Source organism: Tursiops truncatus, chromosome 2 (assembly GCF_011762595.2).
Source record: "Tursiops truncatus isolate mTurTru1 chromosome 2, mTurTru1.mat.Y, whole genome shotgun sequence".
Taxonomy (NCBI): Eukaryota; Metazoa; Chordata; class Mammalia; order Artiodactyla; family Delphinidae; genus Tursiops; species Tursiops truncatus.
The window spans coordinates 147,566,554-147,584,208 of record NC_047035.1 but is presented as its reverse complement, the minus strand read 5'-3'; the positions used below and the strand labels follow the sequence as shown (position 1 = coordinate 147,584,208).

The following is a 17,655-nucleotide window of genomic DNA, read 5'->3' as shown; positions in this document are numbered from 1 at the left end:
TGGTAACGCGCCTCCTCACGAACGGTGCTCAGCCCCGACTCCCTGTAGGCGGGCTGGTCCCGCTGAAGCTCCGCAGGAGAGAGAGCCACTTCCCCAGAAGCAGGGAGTGGGGCTTCGAGAGGAGGGTCTGAGCCAAGGCTGCTGGGTGGACATCCCATCCCTGCCATCCCGGCCACATCCTGGCAGAGACGTGGCTTCAGTAGTGAGAAGCACCTCCCTGCAGGCCGAAGCGGGGACAGCGAGAAGGCGCTGCTGGCACTGGGTCTGCTCTGCGTCCCTGAACGAAGCGCACTGGCCTCTGGGCTTCCGCATGAAGCCGGCTTTTGTGTAATTTATGTCATTGTTCAGTGGTTTGGGGCGTCCTGTTCTGAGGCCCCACAGGGCCCCGTCCAATGGGATGAGATGTCTCCTCTGTCATGTTGTCGGTCTCATCACCTCCTGCACGTTCAGAAACTTCATTTTAAAAAGAAGGGAAAGGACCATTGAAGGTGCGGGGAAGCACCTGGAAAGTTACTGGAGGAGGAAAGGGCACCAGCTCCGCCCTCGCCTCCTGGGGACGGCAGGCGACACGAAGGCGCCAGAACTCGATTCCAGAGCGAAAGACGAGGCGCCCCGTGGCGCGGCCGCAGATGCTGGACCACCCTGCCAGGGGGAACGGCGAGTGGGGGGGATGGTCCCGTGCTCACACCGGCAGAAGCGGCCCGATCCTCCAGCTGGATGGGGCCCCTGCCTTCCGCCCCCCCAACCCCCGTGCGAGGTCAGAGGATATGAAACCGGGCCCACGTGGACGCACACCGGGGTCTCCGACTCCAAGCCTGTGAAAGTCGACTGAAAAGCCGTGATGGGGCCACTGCAGGTGCTTCAGCCGCGGGACCAGGAGCAAGGCAGGAGTCGACGGCCTAGCTCTCTGGGGAACACGGGCCTGCAAGTCTCACATGTGCCACTGTTGTAGAAACACGGGTCATTTCAGAAAACTCCACAACCGGGATTACATCACCTTGGTGTTTGTGTGCGTGTACACATCCCATGTATCTTTGTGTGTGTGTGGCATGTGTGTGCCCGTGTGTGGCTGCGATGTCTGAATGTATGCGTGCATGTGTGTATGCATGTACACACAGGTGTGCATGGGTATGTGTGCCACGTGCATGGGTCTCTCTGTGTGTATGTGTATGTGCACGTGTGTATCGTGCATGCACGAGTGTGTATCTGTGTGTGTGTGTTTGTACACACGCACGTGTGCAGAAACTTGAAAGGAGCAGGCTGTGGAGGAGCTGTGGGGAGCGGTCCCTGGACGGGGGGGGGAGTTTAGAATTGGTTCTGTGACGCGGAGAAGAAAGTGGGAACCGATTGCTCAATGTGTGTGTGCAAACCCCCCGCAGGAAGCCTCTGCAAGGCAGGGAGGGATGTAGGGGACGGTCCCCCCACCCGAAGGTTCTGCATAGGCTCAGGGGCTTGTGCCCAGGGGCCACGCCGGGGGCTGAGTCTCAGAATCAAGGCCGCAGATTTGGGGTCCCGAGGCCTGGGGGGGTCACGGTGCCTGGGTGGCAGGGCGCCGCAGGGCAGGGGGACCTCAGGCGCCCGTGGGGTCGCAGCTTGGAGGAGGGAGGACATGGTAGCAGCGCAGCCGTCACAGAGGCCTGCTGCTTGTGTCTTTCAGGAATTCGCCGACACGGTGTCCCAGCTGGTCACGCAGAAGTTCCACGAGTTGGCCATGGGCCTGGCGTCAGCGCACGCCCGCCACAAGGCGCTGGCCGGGATCGTCATGACCCAAGGTAATGCCTCTTGCTTTCCCCTCGGGCACCTCACCCACCAGGAAGGAGCGTAGCCTAGCGTGGGCTCGAGCTTGGGAACCAGGACTCTCTTCCCCACGAAGACACGGAAAGAAAAGCAGAGATAAGACCCAGACTCAGTGACAAAGTAGATGACCAGCTGCCCCAAAGCTGCCTCCACACACACAGAGGACTGAACACACTCCTTCCTGCCCCCACCCCTAACTGCTCACTAATGGAGTCCCCTTCTCAGGATGACAGAACTGGCAGGAAACAGTCCATCCAACCATCAAGGTCGTGGCCGCTCTTACAAGCCAGGTTGGGAGAAAGTGATGCTTAATTTTAAGCTGACACTTTTGGTGAAAACACCTCACTACTAACCTACTAATAATAAATAGCTAGCTGGTTATTTGAATTCAACTGTTTCTAGTTCCAAAGTTTGGAGCGAACTGGTAATGACCTACCAGAGAATGATTATTGAAAACAAATAATTGACTTTGGGGCTAGTTAGGTTTCAAAGACACACACTTTCTCTGCCAGTGTAGACTAAGTCTAAGACTTGAAAGAGACCATCTACCTGATGTCCAAAAATATGGATGTTAGAAGTCGACTAACAGCCAGACGACTGGCCCATTTTTCCCCTCATTCTGGACGCCCGGGGGCTCCTGCAGTGTCAAGTGCAAGGCCACTGGGGCCAGGACATATGATTTAACCCTTCCACTTTGGGCAGCTTAGTAAAATGGAAATAAAAATGCCTCCTCACAATGTAACTTGGTGCCTAGGATAAAGTACATGAAAAACTTTGAAATGTAAAAATTACTCTATAATGTTCTAAGTCAAAGGCAATTCTGCTCCATCAATGATACTGTTGAATTTGGTGGCAGGCATCCCGCCCGATCCACTCACATTCGGTAACACCTGCCCCTTTGTAGAATAAGAAATGTCCCAAATTGAGGGCTAAGAGCCCCCTCAGTCCAGACTACGGCTGCTGGAGGCGGCGCTCCATCCACGTAGCCACGGCAGCCACTAACCGGACGCGGGCTCCACTCTGCACGCGTAATGGGTGTGGAGGACAGATATGCCCCCTCCCCGGGGACATGGTAACCAGGACGCAGTGGGGTGGCACCCAGGGTTGAACCCAGCAACTCCTGTGACTAGTGCTGTGACCAGGCCAGCTGGCCTCTTTGGGACTCGGTTCCCCACCTTTAAAATGGGGTGATGGTCAAACCTACCTGGGGGTCGTTGGAAGGTTAAGTGTGCTCGTGTACATACAGCATTTAGAGAGACGTGCCAGGTCCGTGTCCTCCGTAGAATATGACTGGGCATCTGCCGCGGCCATAGGCCCTCCTGGCTTCTGGGCAAACAGCAGAGAACAAAACAGATCCAGCGCTGCCTCCCTGACTCTTAGAGTTTAGATTCGATGTGAAAAGAAGTTACGTGCAGGGCTGGAGGATCACAGCCACAAACTTTGGCAAATTTTAAGATTTGGAGTGTCACATGCATTTCTCTGCACAGATTCCAGGATAACATAGTTTAAATTAGCTTGGGCTGAGTGATGAATGGGAAGGAGAGACGGAAGGATGGGGGGAGGGAGGGGGCAAAGGCACCAATCAACATTGCTTCTTTGTTGTGCAGTGTACTCCAACCCCAAACGCATACGTCAGTAGGATTAGTGAGTAGTTTTTCAATACTTCCCAGCTCTATAGCTGTGATTGTCCAACATTTTTCCACTTTTCTGGGAAATTCAATTCCAGAAAATCTGGAAAGCTACTCTCAGACTTCCCTTGGAAAGCAGTGATGTTTCACAAAGACTGATGGGGAAATGGTACTTAAAAGTGGCCAGTAATACACTGCTTTACGTGCAAGCAATTTATCTAAAGGAAGTAAATGTATTACGTGAAAGTGAGACTTTACAAGGTAAACCTACAGTAATTAGTAATTTATGAACATGGAAGGATAAATTGCTGAAATTTACTTTCCTGTTATAAAGAGAAGATTTAATAAACATGTTGATTAAAAAGAGATTAGGGAGGATTGTGCAAAATTACTAATAGAAATACTTTCAAATATTCACTTACTTAAAGTTGATGGGCAATTTAATCTTAATTCTTTTTTTTTTTTTTTTTTTTTGCGGTACGCAGACCTCTCACTGTTGTGGCCTCTCCCTCATCCACCTGCCGATGCAAGGGACACAGGTTCGTGCCCCGGTCCGGGAAGATCCCACATGCCGCGGAGCGGCTGGGCCCGTGAGCCATGGCCGCTGAGCCTGCGCGTCCGGAGCCTGTGCTCCACCACGGGAGAGGCCACAACAGTGAGAGGCCCGCGTACCGCAAAAAAAAAAAAATCTGGGGTTTAAACTATTAGATTTAAACCACAAAATGCAGGATAGATTTTCCACTGACCCCACGTAGCACGCATGCTGACTTGTTTATGGTAAATGTGCCTCCTTAAAATAGAGGGGAAAAGAACAATAGGCCCAGACAGCCCACTCCCGATTCGTGTAGAGATGCAACGGTAGTCTAGTCTGGAAGAAATCACCAGGTGCCGATGGGTCAGAGCCCTGACCCTGGGCCACTCCCCCACGGAATGCCTTAGTTCCTCCTCGGGAAGGAGGTGCGTGTGAGGAAATACATAAAGAAAGGAGGAAGACAGAGTTTGCGCTGCATTGTTTTGAGGTCAGATCCCCCCATCAAAGCTGCTCAAATGCTCTGCTTTTGTATGATCATCAGGACATAACCCAGCATTTAATTGCCCAAAAGATTTCACGGGGGGAAAAAACCCAACACTATTTTATCTCGAGGCCATAAAACTAAGCCCAGTTTTTTTCCAATCTCTTAAACTACAATCTTTTTTTTTCCCCAGTGGAAACATAACACTAAGTTTGTTAGTGAAAGAATAAAAAGAAGACACTAATATGTACTATTTGTCTTTGTGCCGGGGATTGTTTTGGGGTGTTTAAACCATGTCGTCTTATTCAACAAAATAGTCCACATTCTCCCTAATCATGAGCGTCAGGTTGTACATGCTGGTCACACCTGCTTGTGAAAGAGGAGAGAGGGAGGGAGGGAGGGAAGGAGGGAAGGAGGGAGGAAGGGAGGGAGGGAGGGAGGAAGGACAGGAGGAAGGAAGAAGCATCAGCAAAGTTGCTGGGCACAGTCCTGTCCGTTAGCCGAGAATTTAATCAGCTCGGATCACCCCCCACCCCACATGGCTGCAGGTACAACAATATTCTGAAGGGTTGGAACTGATTAATGAGCAAATGTGAAGCTGGGTAAAGCTGTACCTTTGAAGTGCTTTTGATTTTCAGATACGTGCACTTAGGGTCCTGGTTTATACTCCTTTCTCACCCAGTTTCCCTATATTTACATTTTCAAGACTCATCCACCTGCTCAGGTGGCCTTGCTGGGACGTACATCCCAGAGGAGCACTTGGTGTCCTCCCAAGTGGGGGCTGTCACTTAAGGAAACCCAGGCCTCGTAGTTTAACGGGGGAAAGTGCTTGGCCTCCAGCACCATGGCCCCTCCCTGCGGGTCCGCTCAGGGCACCTCTCAACAGTCCTGTGTCCTGCTCTGCTGGGCTTGGCAATCCCCAGGGTTTAGGGCTCTGGACACCTCACCAGCAGGAGCCTGGGAAAGAGGACGGTCCCCGGAGCTGAGGCAGGTGGAGCTGGGTCAGTCCCAGGTCAGGGACCTCGGAGCGGAAGTTGAGCAGGAAGGCAGCTCCCACGGATGAAAGGGTCGGGAGAGGGGAGGTGAGGGGGTGCCCATCTCACAGGGGCTCATACCTGCGTCATCACCTTGAGCAAAAGAGTTTTCACTAACTAACCAGATGGTCAGCAGCCATTGGAGCCAGAAGTAGCCCACGTCCCTCAGTCCAGAAAAGACTAGACCGCATCAGGAGGTTGGCAGCAGGGCACGTGGGGAGAGCCGACTCCCTAGGGCCTGCATGGGGTTCCCTCTGAGCTCCTCATCCACAGCGCAATGCACAAATCCCTACGCATAACTAACTGTCCTCCTAAAATCGGTGCATTTGCAATGGTTAGAGATTGAAAGCCCTGGGACACTGTTGTCTTCCGATTTGTGGAGACGCCGTAAATCAAGATCCCAGGGGAAGAAAGTCCCCCACGCCCCCATCAAAAGTGAAAATCTTTCCTGTCAGTCTCAGTCCTAGCACATCCGTCACAGACCAGACATGTCTGAGACGGCATTTTTTTTTTTTTTTTTTTTTTTTTTTTTTGGGGTACCCGGGCCTCTCACTGTTGTGGCCTCTCCCGTTGCGGAGCACAGGCTCCGGACGCGCAGGCTCAGCAGCCATGGCTCACGGGCCCAGTCGCTCCGCAGCACGTGGGATCTTCCCGGACCGGAGCACGAACCCGTGTCACCTGCATCGGCAGGCGGACTCTCAACCACTGCACCACCAGGGAAGCTTTGAGCCGACATTTTTAAATCCACTTGCTTTCAAACTGACTCGAGGAAATTTGGAGAATAGAAAGTTGAGAAGAGTAGAATATTGAATCGCAGGAAAAGACTGAGAATTAAACACAGACTTGGACCAAATAATGACTAGATGTGAAACTGCAGGAAATTCTCTGCAAATACTCAGGGTGCAAACCCCAGGGGGTGCTGGGAGCCTGGGTGAGACGGAAACAGTGCAGGAGCATCGAGCGGACCGTGGAGGAGGGTCTCCTGACGCCAAGCCCACACCGTGGAAGAGCCTGGCTTCCCCCAGTGGGTGGTGGAAACGCTAATGCTTGAGTCATTACACTCACTGGACATGGCCCAGAAAACAGGGCGCCAAGACCAATCGAACAGCACACCATCGGGCGGTCTGCACGCAGGGTGAATGCCGCTCTTTTCTGTCTCTAGTTTCTATAGTTTGGGTATTTGTTTCTTTGATACTGGTTGGTATATTTTACCTTCAGTTTTATTCTTAGAAATTTGGTAATCATTTCCTCCATAGTCAGATGTAGTATTGTGAAAATCTATTCAGAGTTGGAAGAGGCTAAGAATTGCTTAGTCCCGGCTAAACAACTAAGAGTGCATTCCCAGAGATTTCCCAGAGTTGGAGGTGAGGGTGCACGCATGGCATGGGAGTTCATGCATCAGGTGTGGGCCAGCTGGAGAGCAAGCCAGCCCAGTCACCTTCGCACGTCCTGGGAGGCAGTTTCCCTGGTGGGGGAGAGAGGGTGGGGTGAGTCCTTTGGGGCGTGAACACACCAGTCCTCGGGCTGAGGAGGGCAATGCAGGAGGCCAGCCAGAGAGGGGCGGTCGCTCTCCCTGGAACGTTTCTTCGGCTGTGTTTGCAGGGAGCAGTCTCAATGGGTGACGTACAGTTTTCCTTTGGGACTTGCTAACCACTGATGACGGAGAGGTGCCGTCCCCAAGTTCAGGGACCCCCGAGCACGGGCAGCACCCGCAAGCCCCTGCACACACCGCCTGAGACGGGCAAGGGCACCTAAGCAGGCACAAGGCTCTTGCTGCTGGCGGTGCTGCGAGTCACAATGCCCTTCGTCTCCGGTCCTGGGATCGCGTGTCTTCCATGTCCTCGAGACAGTAAGCGGCTGACTTAGCAGCAGCTGGTGGTGGGCGGGTGGATCCCAGCCCTGACCCACACCCCTGCCCTTCACAGCACAACGTGGGCTGTACACGCGCTGCTCCACACCTTGCTTTTTTCACATAACGATATCCCTTAGAAATCTTTCTATTCCTCCAGAGAACTTGTCTACAGGGCCCCAGTATACAGAAGAACGTACTCCGCTCTAAGCAGTCCCCTACTGGTGGGTCAGTATTGGGTCACTCATATTATTTCACTTGCAAACATTGCGGTAGTAAATCACTTTTACATACATCACTTTCACACAACGTGCAGAGATACGACAGCCACACCAAACAGAAGGCCAGTTGCTTCGTTCTCACCACGAACCCGTGAGCTTTGCTAGGAAGCAGCTGTGCGCAGCCCTCGAAGGGACCAGAGGGGGACGCGGGGGCATGGCCCCTCCTATGCCCCCCATGGGGTCATAAGGATCTCAGGACGGAAATTGCTGGATGGAAGGGAGGCTGTATTGCCGCTACCTACCTCCCATCTGCCCTGCTGTTCTTTAGGGAAAACGGAGAGCCTGGGCCGTCAAATCAGAAAGCTCAGCACCCTCTCCCCGCTGCTGCCGCTGTTCTCAGGTGTGAGCCTGTTTCGGGAGCTCCTGAAATGCGGCCCCAGAAGCGAGGCCGGGGTCCCAGGCGGCTCCTGCTCTGCGTGGGGCCCAGGGAGGGGCCCCCCCACCAGGACCCCCGCACCTCCTGTGAGAGGCGGTTCCAGAGAGGGACGCGCTGGCCCGGGCGTCCTGCTGTCTCTGCTGGCCTCTTGTGGGCATCGAGAGTGGTCCTCGGCCCAGGCTGCACTTTCACAGGAGCCTCAGGGCCCAGACCTCCTGCTGCTCCAGGGCTGGGCCTTGAGTCCAGACGCAGAGACATGCCCCAGCTTCAGGGCAAAGCCGCCGAGGTGAGCAGAGCAGAGAAGCAAGTGTCCCTTCGTGCAGGAATCCGGGGTTCTGAGGGGCGCTGGCTCCACGCAGGGAAGGTGGCCGATGGTCCTGAGTTTGCCTCAGAGGCATAGGCGGGCGGGCGGGGACTGGCCTGCGGTCTGTCCTCACAGACATCCTTCCGTCCTGAGCACAAGGCCCTCCCGTCAGAGAATCTTCCAATTAAGGGACGAATCTTCCTCAACCACAGGCCTGCGTCCTGCCCTGTCTGGGTCACACGTGGGGAGACACGGCCCTCAGGTCCTTCAGGCCAGGAATCAGGGTTCACACACTCGGGGCCCCAGTGGGCTGGGATTGGGGTGTGAACGGAGTTCTGGGCGTGACTCCGGCCTCACAAGTGAGCCAGGTGTGCACACACACCACCGCCCCCAGTACCTTTTGCCCCACTGGCTGGCTATTTACAGGTGAACTTGAGGCTTGGATGCAAGAGGGCGAGGGGGGCGGTGCCGGGTGAGGTGGAGAGCAGACCCACTGCCCCACGGGGAGGGCAGCGGCCACAGGGCTCTGACGCCTCCTCTGTCCAACAGGCCTGGACGTCAGGCAAGCCCAGGTCGTCGTCCTGTCCTCGGGGACCAAGTGCATCAGCGGCGAGTACATCAATGACCAGGGGCTGGTGGTCAACGACTGCCATGCGGAGATCGTGGCCAGGAGGGCGCTGGTCCACTTCCTGTATGCACAGCTGGAGCTGCACCTGAGGTGAGCGGGGATCCCGGGCGGCCGTGCAGCCCCCGCACCTGGTGTCCCTCTATCCCGGCCGACCCTGAACGTGCCAACGGCTATGCCCTGAAAGTACACCAGCCCCTCCCAGACTCCAGGTCAAGTCTGTTTCCCTCCCCAGGCCTCGTCCTGGGGCCCCCAGGCTCAACTGCCTGGACGAGCCCAGCCAGCAGCTCTGAGCCCTGTCCTCCTGTGTGGGGCGGGCTCTCCCTGCACCCTGCCCCGCAGCGGAAACCCTTCCTGCACCTGGTCCCCAGGCACCACGACGGAGGCGGCCAGTGATGGGCTCTGCCTCCCCGTTTCTGGCCTCCTCCTCCTCCCTGCATGTTTGCATCTTAAAGGGGGGAGGGGTTCTGTAATGAAGACCCTGAGCAACGTGCCCAGATGTGGGATGCCTAGTGCTGTTGGGCGGCCATCAGGAAGCAGCAGGCTGTCCCCTGGGGGGCATCTCCCTCTACGACCCCCTGAGCAGTAGCAGAGTCACGGGTGGCTGTAGGCACAGCGTGTGTCTCTGCCAGAACCGCTGTCCTTCCACACCCTCCAGAGCAGCGCTCCTCAAACCCACTAGCAACAGGGGCCTGGGGGCTTCAGGCGGCGACTCCCACCTGCCCATGGCCTGTGCAGGGGCCACACAAAGGGAAGGCGGGTCCAGAGGTGCTGAGTAGACTCAGGAAAGCGATGCCTTCATACACTCAGTTCATTTCTGAGCCCCTGATTTGCAGTTTCCCCCTGGTTCCAGGCTGGCAGATGGTGCGGCCAGGGTTGAATGTGGGGAAGGGAGTTGGAACTCTCTCCAAACGTGGGAAGGGTTTCTCTCCTGAATATCCAGCTGCCAGGTCAGAAATGTTTCCAAACACCCCTAACTCTGGATGTGTCACCGTGGCCCCAGGCGGACGTTTAGGGCTGGCTGTGTGCTGGTACCAAGCTGCAGGCCGGGGGCACCCAGGCCCCTGCCCTCAGGGGATCGGGGTTAGGGGACGGAGACCAGCAACGGCTGCAGAAAACCAGGGCCAGGCGTTTGCTCCGAGGTTTTGGGGAGGGCCTGGGGGGCCTGGCAGCAGAAGGAGCACAGTCAGGGAAGCAGAAAGGCTGGTGGGATGCCTCAAGGGTTCCTGGGGAGAAAATGTCTGTTCTGCTGCCTGCGTGCTCTCAGAATCCATCACCAATGGGGCAGAACGTGTAAAAACAGCAAGACCGGCGGGAAGGAGCCGCCCGTGACTGGTGAGAACGGGTCTGGGAGGGGCCCCAGCTAGGCCCGCTCTGTGCAGGGGGTGCTCCTCACCGCCACTGAGAAGGGGGGCATGGGGGGTGTCGTGTGGGGAGGACAGCCCTGGGGCACGGCCGAGGCAGAAGAAGAGGGGTCCCCGCGCCGGATTCCTCACTGGGCGGCGGCCGAGCCCTGCCTCTCTATCCCTGTTCTCCGTCTAAGAGAACCATCTGCCCACGGCGGCCGTGTAGAGCGCAGCGTCCTGTGGGCACACAGGGAGCATCGTGACCCACAGGACGGCCGTGTCACAGTCACTCACATTCGGGGTCATGTGTACCGAGGACGCTGGGCTTGTGAAGGATGGGCTTGACCGTGGGCGGCGGGGAGGCCGAGGATGCAGCCTCTGCGGGCCGGTTGCTCTCACCCAGCTGCTCCGCGGCTGGTCCAGAAGGTTTCATGCAGGACACGGACCGGGCGCCCCGGCCGGCCTCCCGTAGCTGACGGGGCCCCTCTCTGTCCCCAGCAAGCGGCGCGAGGACAGCGAGCGCTCCATCTTCGTGCGGCTGCAGGAGGGCGGCTACCGGCTGAGGGAGGATGTCCTGTTCCACCTCTATGTGAGCACATCCCCCTGCGGAGACGCGCGGCTCCACTCGCCCTACGAGCTCACCACGGACCGTAAGCGCCCAGCTTTCTGCCTTTGTGTTCGAACAGCCCGATACTCTCCTCCCTGGTTGGTGTGTCCCGCTGTCCGCTCAGACACCGCCTGCTTGCCTGGGTGGCGCGGCCCTGAGGGGCAGGCGAGCGCATCTGCAGCATCAGAATGGCATCCTCTAAAACCTTGGTCCAATGGGCCCTCATCTCTGGGGACAGCGTAGCTGGAGACGTGACAGAGGCTCTCTAATTGCTAAGGCCCCATCGCTGCAGCAGGTCAGGCAGCCTGTGGCCAGGACACAGAACACAGCTGAAGCAGCACAGAGGCGGGCCACGTGGAGGTGGAGCTGACCCCAGGGCTGCGTCTGCCTCCGTCTGCACGTGGGGGAGGATAAAGACGTCTCCCCGGGCACCTGGCCTCTCCCACAAAGGGTGTGAAAACCCTGGGCGGGACCTGCCCTCTCGGGTATTTTAGGAGAGCTGGTGACCACAGACACAGTCACATCCACCCAAGAGGTGGTCCTGGGGGGAGGACACCGCAGTCTCCTCTGTGCGGGTCAGTGTCTCCCCAGGTGCCATTAGGAAAGTCTGTTACTGACGCTACTTGTGTGCATTACACATGCTCGTATACACACCACACACACACCCGCGCACACACACGCAGACACATGCAGACACACGTGAACCCCTCCAGAAGCAGAATGCGGCAAATCTGACGAGGGATTTGCATCTTAAAGGGGGCCTTTAAGCCACGTGGAGGACCTTTCCAGGTGGCTCAGCCTTCTCCATTTGCCGAGGCACAAACGCCCCGGAATTGTTTTGTTTTAGAGAGAATTGGCTAATGTGGGGACAGGGTGACTCTGCTGGTGGCTCCCTCTCAGGGCGCCTCCTTCGCTGGACCTCGGAGGAGGGGGTGTGAGTGATGGGGATCCTTAGGGGTCCCCTCCAGGGCAGAGGTGACAGTGACAGGCCCCCTGGAGGCAGGGCCTGCCCGAGGGGCGTTTAGCAGGGATGGGCCCTCCCGCCTCCTGCAAGCCACCCCTGCAGAAGCCCAGCCTCACTGCCCCACGGCCTCAGGGTCCACGCTCCTGAACAGGCCCAGGGCACCCGACCCTGAAGGTCACGGCAATGCCCTTGCGTCCACAGATGCAGAGCATGACATGCTCAATCCTCTCCCCAGAGGGGTCACCGCCGGGAGAAGCTCTGGCCCTGGACACCGAGGTCCCCAGCTTCTCACCCGCAGCTGCTCCAGGAGCCTCCCCTCCACCGGCCAGCATGTCCCCTGCCGGTCCTGGTCACTTTGGCTGGTTTGATTGTCACCCCTTGCTTGGTCTGCAGGAGCCGCTGTACATCTTTCTGCACACCCCAAGCCATGGTGCCGGGGGTCACCCCTCCCTCTCTCACACACAAGTACACACACGAGCACAAGCACACGGCACACACGCACAACAGATGCCTGACGTACGGGACCGCGGACACACCTGTTCAGTGATTAGGTCTAAGGGAAGTTCTCAACAGACCTGCCCAGATGGCCCCCTGTCCTTTAAGAGGGAAGGAAGGCAGAGTGAACCCCAGCAGAGAACCAAGTCTGACCCACCTGTGGCAGAGCCCCCCGCTGTCCACCAGGGACTCTGGCCTAAGCTGTCGCCACAGCCCTAAAGGTTCCATGAGTTGCAGTAACCCCAGACCCCTGAGGCCCAGTTCAGGGGCTCTGCAGCTAAGGGACAATACACAACCCCACCCCCGGGGACGCCTGTGGCTCCAGAGATTCTAAAGTCCCTGGGGTTTTCTCCCCTCAAAAACATTCACCTGGACAGATCGTAGGTTCTCCCTTCCTAGAGTCCTTAGAAATGGACTCAGTGTCCGTTGGCCAAGATGCCTGTGAGGCGTGCTGCCTGTGAGCAGGTGTGCACAGATTTGGTTGTTTCCAAACCCGACTTACCTACAACACTGCCAGGCAGTTTCTACAAATGCAGGCTCCTGTACCCACTCTCCCAAGGTTCTGGCGCCTCGGGATGCAGTGGGTCTGAGGGTCCGTACTTTTAAAACTTCCCCAGTGATTCTGAGGATCAGCCATGTTCTGAGCCCCCGGGTTCAAAACCCCCTAACCTGTCTCCTGCCCAATTGGTTTCCTATCCTCTCACACCGGAGGGCGGGCCTGCATGCAGACGGGGGACTGATGGAGCGTCTGCAAGGCCTGCAGACATGGGGGCAGTTCTGATCATAACCTAAATGAAGAGATTAATGAAAAGACCCGGGCTGGTCACAGTGGTTGGGTGACCGTTCTCCTTCCAACTCACCAACATTCTAATGCAAATTCCTCTTGCTTGGCAGGTTCTTTAAATAACCTAGAAAATTCAGTCCTTACTGCCATTTTAGAAGAGTTTAACAGCTTAGTTCAAATCTCCGATCTATCTCCCACAAGAAGCCATGAGAAATAGCATGATTACGTCACACAGCTATCTTACAAGTGTGAACCGAATGCCTGTACGTCTGAGCCAGTGCTATTCTTTGTACATGACGGCAGCTCAAGAGATTGCTCCGAAATCCCATAGGAAGTCAGGGAATCTAAAACACACTTCCTGACGCCCCGTCTTCTGATGTGACTACTCAGCTACAGAGCATGCAACACATGATAATATCCGTGCATTGTAGGGTCGGTGGATTTAAATGGCTTCCTAACTCACATCGTCACTGTCACCATCCTCACCAGGTAGGACAAGAACACCCACGTGGCCACATGACAAATATTGTAGATGTCATTATTACAATAAATAGTAGACCACATCATGGGTATACCTTCTGGGATATACCTTTTGAAGCTTATTTGGGGTTTAAAAATATTGTCTTCTTTCCTATCCTTTTTTCCCATTTATGGCTCTTTCTCTCCCCTGCACCATTGCGGCAACCATGCGTCACATTTCAGATAGACCTTTGCTCCCTCGGTGGACTTCCTCAGTCGCCATCTGATTCTCTCCTGAAAATAGAATATTCACTTGAACAATTTTCTTAAGCATATTACCAGCTGCACTTTATCTTGACATCAGGGTCCGAAAGTAAGGGTTTTACGTGAACAAACACTACACTGAGAGTCTCATGAGATGGAGTATCGGAATTAGCTGAGAACATTCTTATGGGTTTGGGCGCCTTTATGTATCCACGCAGGCAGGGTCTTAATGCTCCACACTTCCACTGTCTAGGGCACATGACAAATCCACTGCAGATGATTTAAGGTCAGTTCCCTGCAGTTTCTGGTTGGATTGGCATTTCGTTCTGCTTGAAGTAGCATCTTCAACTCCCTCCTGCCTCTCGCAATTAGGCAAGAAAGAGCCAGGGTAAACGAGCTCTGCAAGATCGCGGCACTCAGAGCCGCTGGGAGTGATCACACTGGTAGGGGAGCTGGAGGAGGCAGCCGAGACTCAACACCTCCGAAAATAAACACTCGTCAGGAGCATCTCATGCACCTGGCTCTTCAGGAAAAATTCATCTACCTGAAAACTTTAAGTTAACTCCTAGAAACCAGTTGTTACTCAAGCCAGCCCTCCGGGTTGTCATGGCCTTAACAGGCTACAAAGTCTGCTTCAGGGAAAAGTTAGTTGCACAGAAGCACCGGGTAAGAATTCAGAAGAGCCTTACAATGTAATAGGTGACTTTCCAGGTCTGGAAAATGACACAATAGTTGAAACATTGAGAGAATGGTGAGGATACTATTGAATATAATTACCAGAAAGAGAGGGACAGCAAGTACCATATTTCCTAAGAAAGTATTCCCACAGAGAAGACTTTAGTTCCTAACATTGTGGTAAACTGTGGAAACTGTTAGCTACGCCGGCCCTCCTTTCCCTCAGTGCCACCTGCCACAGGAAGTTGATGTGATAAAGACCTCATCTGGACGGTGTAAAAAGTCAGGTCGAACCAAAGTTTTGCTCAAGTATTTTTGAGTCAGGTGAAATATTTTATGTTCAATTTATTATCATCACTATCATCATCTTTGTCATCATCATCATTGTCTCATCGTCACCACCACCATCATCACTGTCTCACCATCATCACCATTATTATCATCACCGTCACCATCATCATCACCATCATCACCATCCTCATCACCATTGTTATCATCACCATCAGCAGCAGCAGCATCACCATCATCACCATCACCACCATCGTCACCATCATTATCATCATCACCATCATCACCATCCTCATCACCATTATTATCGTCACCGTCACCAGCATCATCACCATCGTCACCATCATCACCATCGTCACCATCATCATCACCATCATCACCATTGTTATCATCACCATCAGCAGCAGCAGCATCACCATCATCACCATCATCACCATCGTCACCATCATTATCATCATCACCATCATCACCATCATCACCAGCAGCAGCAGCAGCATTGTCATCCGATTCCTAGTGCCATTTAAGTCTGCAAAGAAGAGATTCAGGCTCTACCTAGGGGGAGGGCTGGGCATCCCTTGGCTGTGCCCCTCCCTCCCCCAGGCTCAGTCTCTCAGCTTGGTTCTTCCTTCCATAGACGACTCACAGGCCAGTCCAAATTGGATCTCATCAAGGACCTGGTTAGTAGTATGGTCAATAAGCAATCTAAAACCTCTCAAAAATTTACTTTCTCCACAGAGTACAGCAATTTTCTTCCCAAGAGATGGCCTCTAGGCAGTATGAATACATAGTAAAGGAACTTCAGTTCTTAGAAAGCATGAGAAAATATACTGGAAATTACTTCAAGATCTGTAAGAGAAGGTGCCCATATAAACCCAAATGTTATTAATTATTTGGGTAATAATTTATATTAATAATTTACCCTCACTCCAGTGCAGATAAATGAAGGAGAAACACATTTTCACAAATTCTAAAACTTACATAGAAACCTTTTAAAGAAGGCATTTAGCGTTCATCCTACCATCGTGTGTGTCAACGTTGGTATCACTATGGTAGTTCATATATAATTTGTACACAAAGCAGTTAAGCATTTCTATAATACATTATAATCCTGATTAAATGTACAGAACCTTGTTTTAAAAAAGAAAAAAATAATAAGTTTAATCTTCCTCTCGTTCAAGCTATTTCTTCAGATACCTGGTGTATATGGGTGTGGAGGTGACTCTGGAAAGCAAAGGCAGGAGAGCAGTAATAGGACATCGAGGCCCCCTACCAGGGGCCGGTCTTGGGGTGTAGCGGACGCCCCCTCACCGGGACTGTCGGCAGCAGCTCTGGGGTCCCAGGTCCCATCTCATTTAGTCCCTGAGCCTAGGAGGGAGGCACCACCACTACCCCATTTTCAGACGAACTAACTCTATCACAGTAGTTTTAAGTAGCTTTTCCAAGGCTACGCAGCTAGGAAACCATAGAGCCGGGACTAAAATCTAGACGAGGTTTGCAGCCCAGCAACTGGGCCAGATCCCACCAGCCGCCTGAGAACTAAGCATGGTTTTTACATGTTTTAACGGCTGGAAAGGGTGAGAAGAGCATCTCCTGACACATGAAGGTGACGTGGAACCCAAAAGTCAGTGTCTGTAAACGCAGCTCCTTCCCTGGCCCGTCTGTGCTGAGGGCTGGGCCGCAGGTCCAGTGGTCGGACCGAGACCAAACGGCTGCAGAGCCTCCGATGGTCACTGTCCAGCCTTTTGCTGTGAGGCCGGCTGAGCCTGGACCAGGGGGTTTGCTGTGCCCCAGCTCCTCCCATGTCTGTACAAGTCCATCTGCCCGGCACTTACCTCCAAAGCTGCTTCCTCATCCTGAACACGGGCGGTGGCACTGGGGTCACTGGAGTTGCTTCCCAATGAGCTCCCCTCTTCTTCCCCTCCCCTCGGAGCCCCACCGTGACCACCCTGTGTCCCCCCCACCATGTCCCCATCCCCCGTGTCTCACGCAGCTCTCGTCCCCTAGTGAGCAGCAGCAAGTACCCGGCCAGGAAGTCCCGGGGGCACCTGCGCACGAAGATCGAGTCCGGGGAGGGGACAGTGCCCGTGCGTGGCCCAGACGTGCAGACGTGGGACGGCGTCCTGCTGGGCGAGCAGCTGGTCACCATGTCCTGCACGGACAAGATCGCCAGGTAACGGCCCCTCTGTCCTCTGCGCGAGTGCCGCCCGGGTGTGTGTTTGGCGGGGGGAGGGACAGGGACTGTGGTCCCAGAGCGGGGCCTGGCCGGGTGCTGAGGTGCACTCCAAGGTCCCGGACTCTGCCCTGTCGGCCCTGAACTCCACACCCGCCACGGGACGTGGCTGCCCGCTGCCCCACACACAGTTGTGCACCGGCCAGGCGCCTTCTGTACCATCACAGCCTCCCTGGAAAGCCGGACAGAGCCGTCAGAGAGGCAGGCGGGGAAAAGGAGAGGCAGACACCCAGGGACTCAGGAGCCAGGCAGCAGGGACCCCAGCCCCGACCCCAACCCTGACCTGAGCCTGCATGTGGAGGGGCCGTGGCCCAGGTGCACTCGGTGCCTCTGTGAGGCTCCCTAGGCTACGGGGCAGGTAAAACCTCAGCCCTGGCAAACAGGGATCCGAAATCTCGAGGGAAATTACCAAACGGCTACAGGAGAAATAAGGCCTTTTACTCTGCTGGAGTGACTGCCCCCCGCCTGACTGCAATACAGCAAAGCACTGATTTCTGCATCAAAGAGAGCTGCCTGTAGTCGTCAGCTAACCCATCTTTCAGAAGGAAACGTACCCTCCTTTGTAATGTTTTCATCTATTCATGAAGTGGGGAGAAGCAGCAGTTTCCACGTTAACGGAAATTCTCTTGCTCTCCC

The 17,655-nt window shown here is 54.9% G+C and overlaps 1 protein-coding gene across 1 annotated transcript in view; it reads left to right on the top strand.

The window, feature by feature from the left end:
• ADARB2 (adenosine deaminase RNA specific B2 (inactive)) overlaps window positions 1-17,655 on the top strand; it is a 355,132-nt gene that overhangs the window by 324,670 nt on the left and 12,807 nt on the right. Inside the window, exons 4-7 of the mRNA XM_033852309.2 lie at window positions 1,658-1,772; window positions 8,832-9,000; window positions 10,752-10,903; window positions 16,794-16,959. Of these exons, the coding sequence (XP_033708200.1) occupies window positions 1,658-1,772; window positions 8,832-9,000; window positions 10,752-10,903; window positions 16,794-16,959 (602 nt within the window). The remainder of the gene's footprint in view (window positions 1-1,657; window positions 1,773-8,831; window positions 9,001-10,751; window positions 10,904-16,793; window positions 16,960-17,655) is intronic.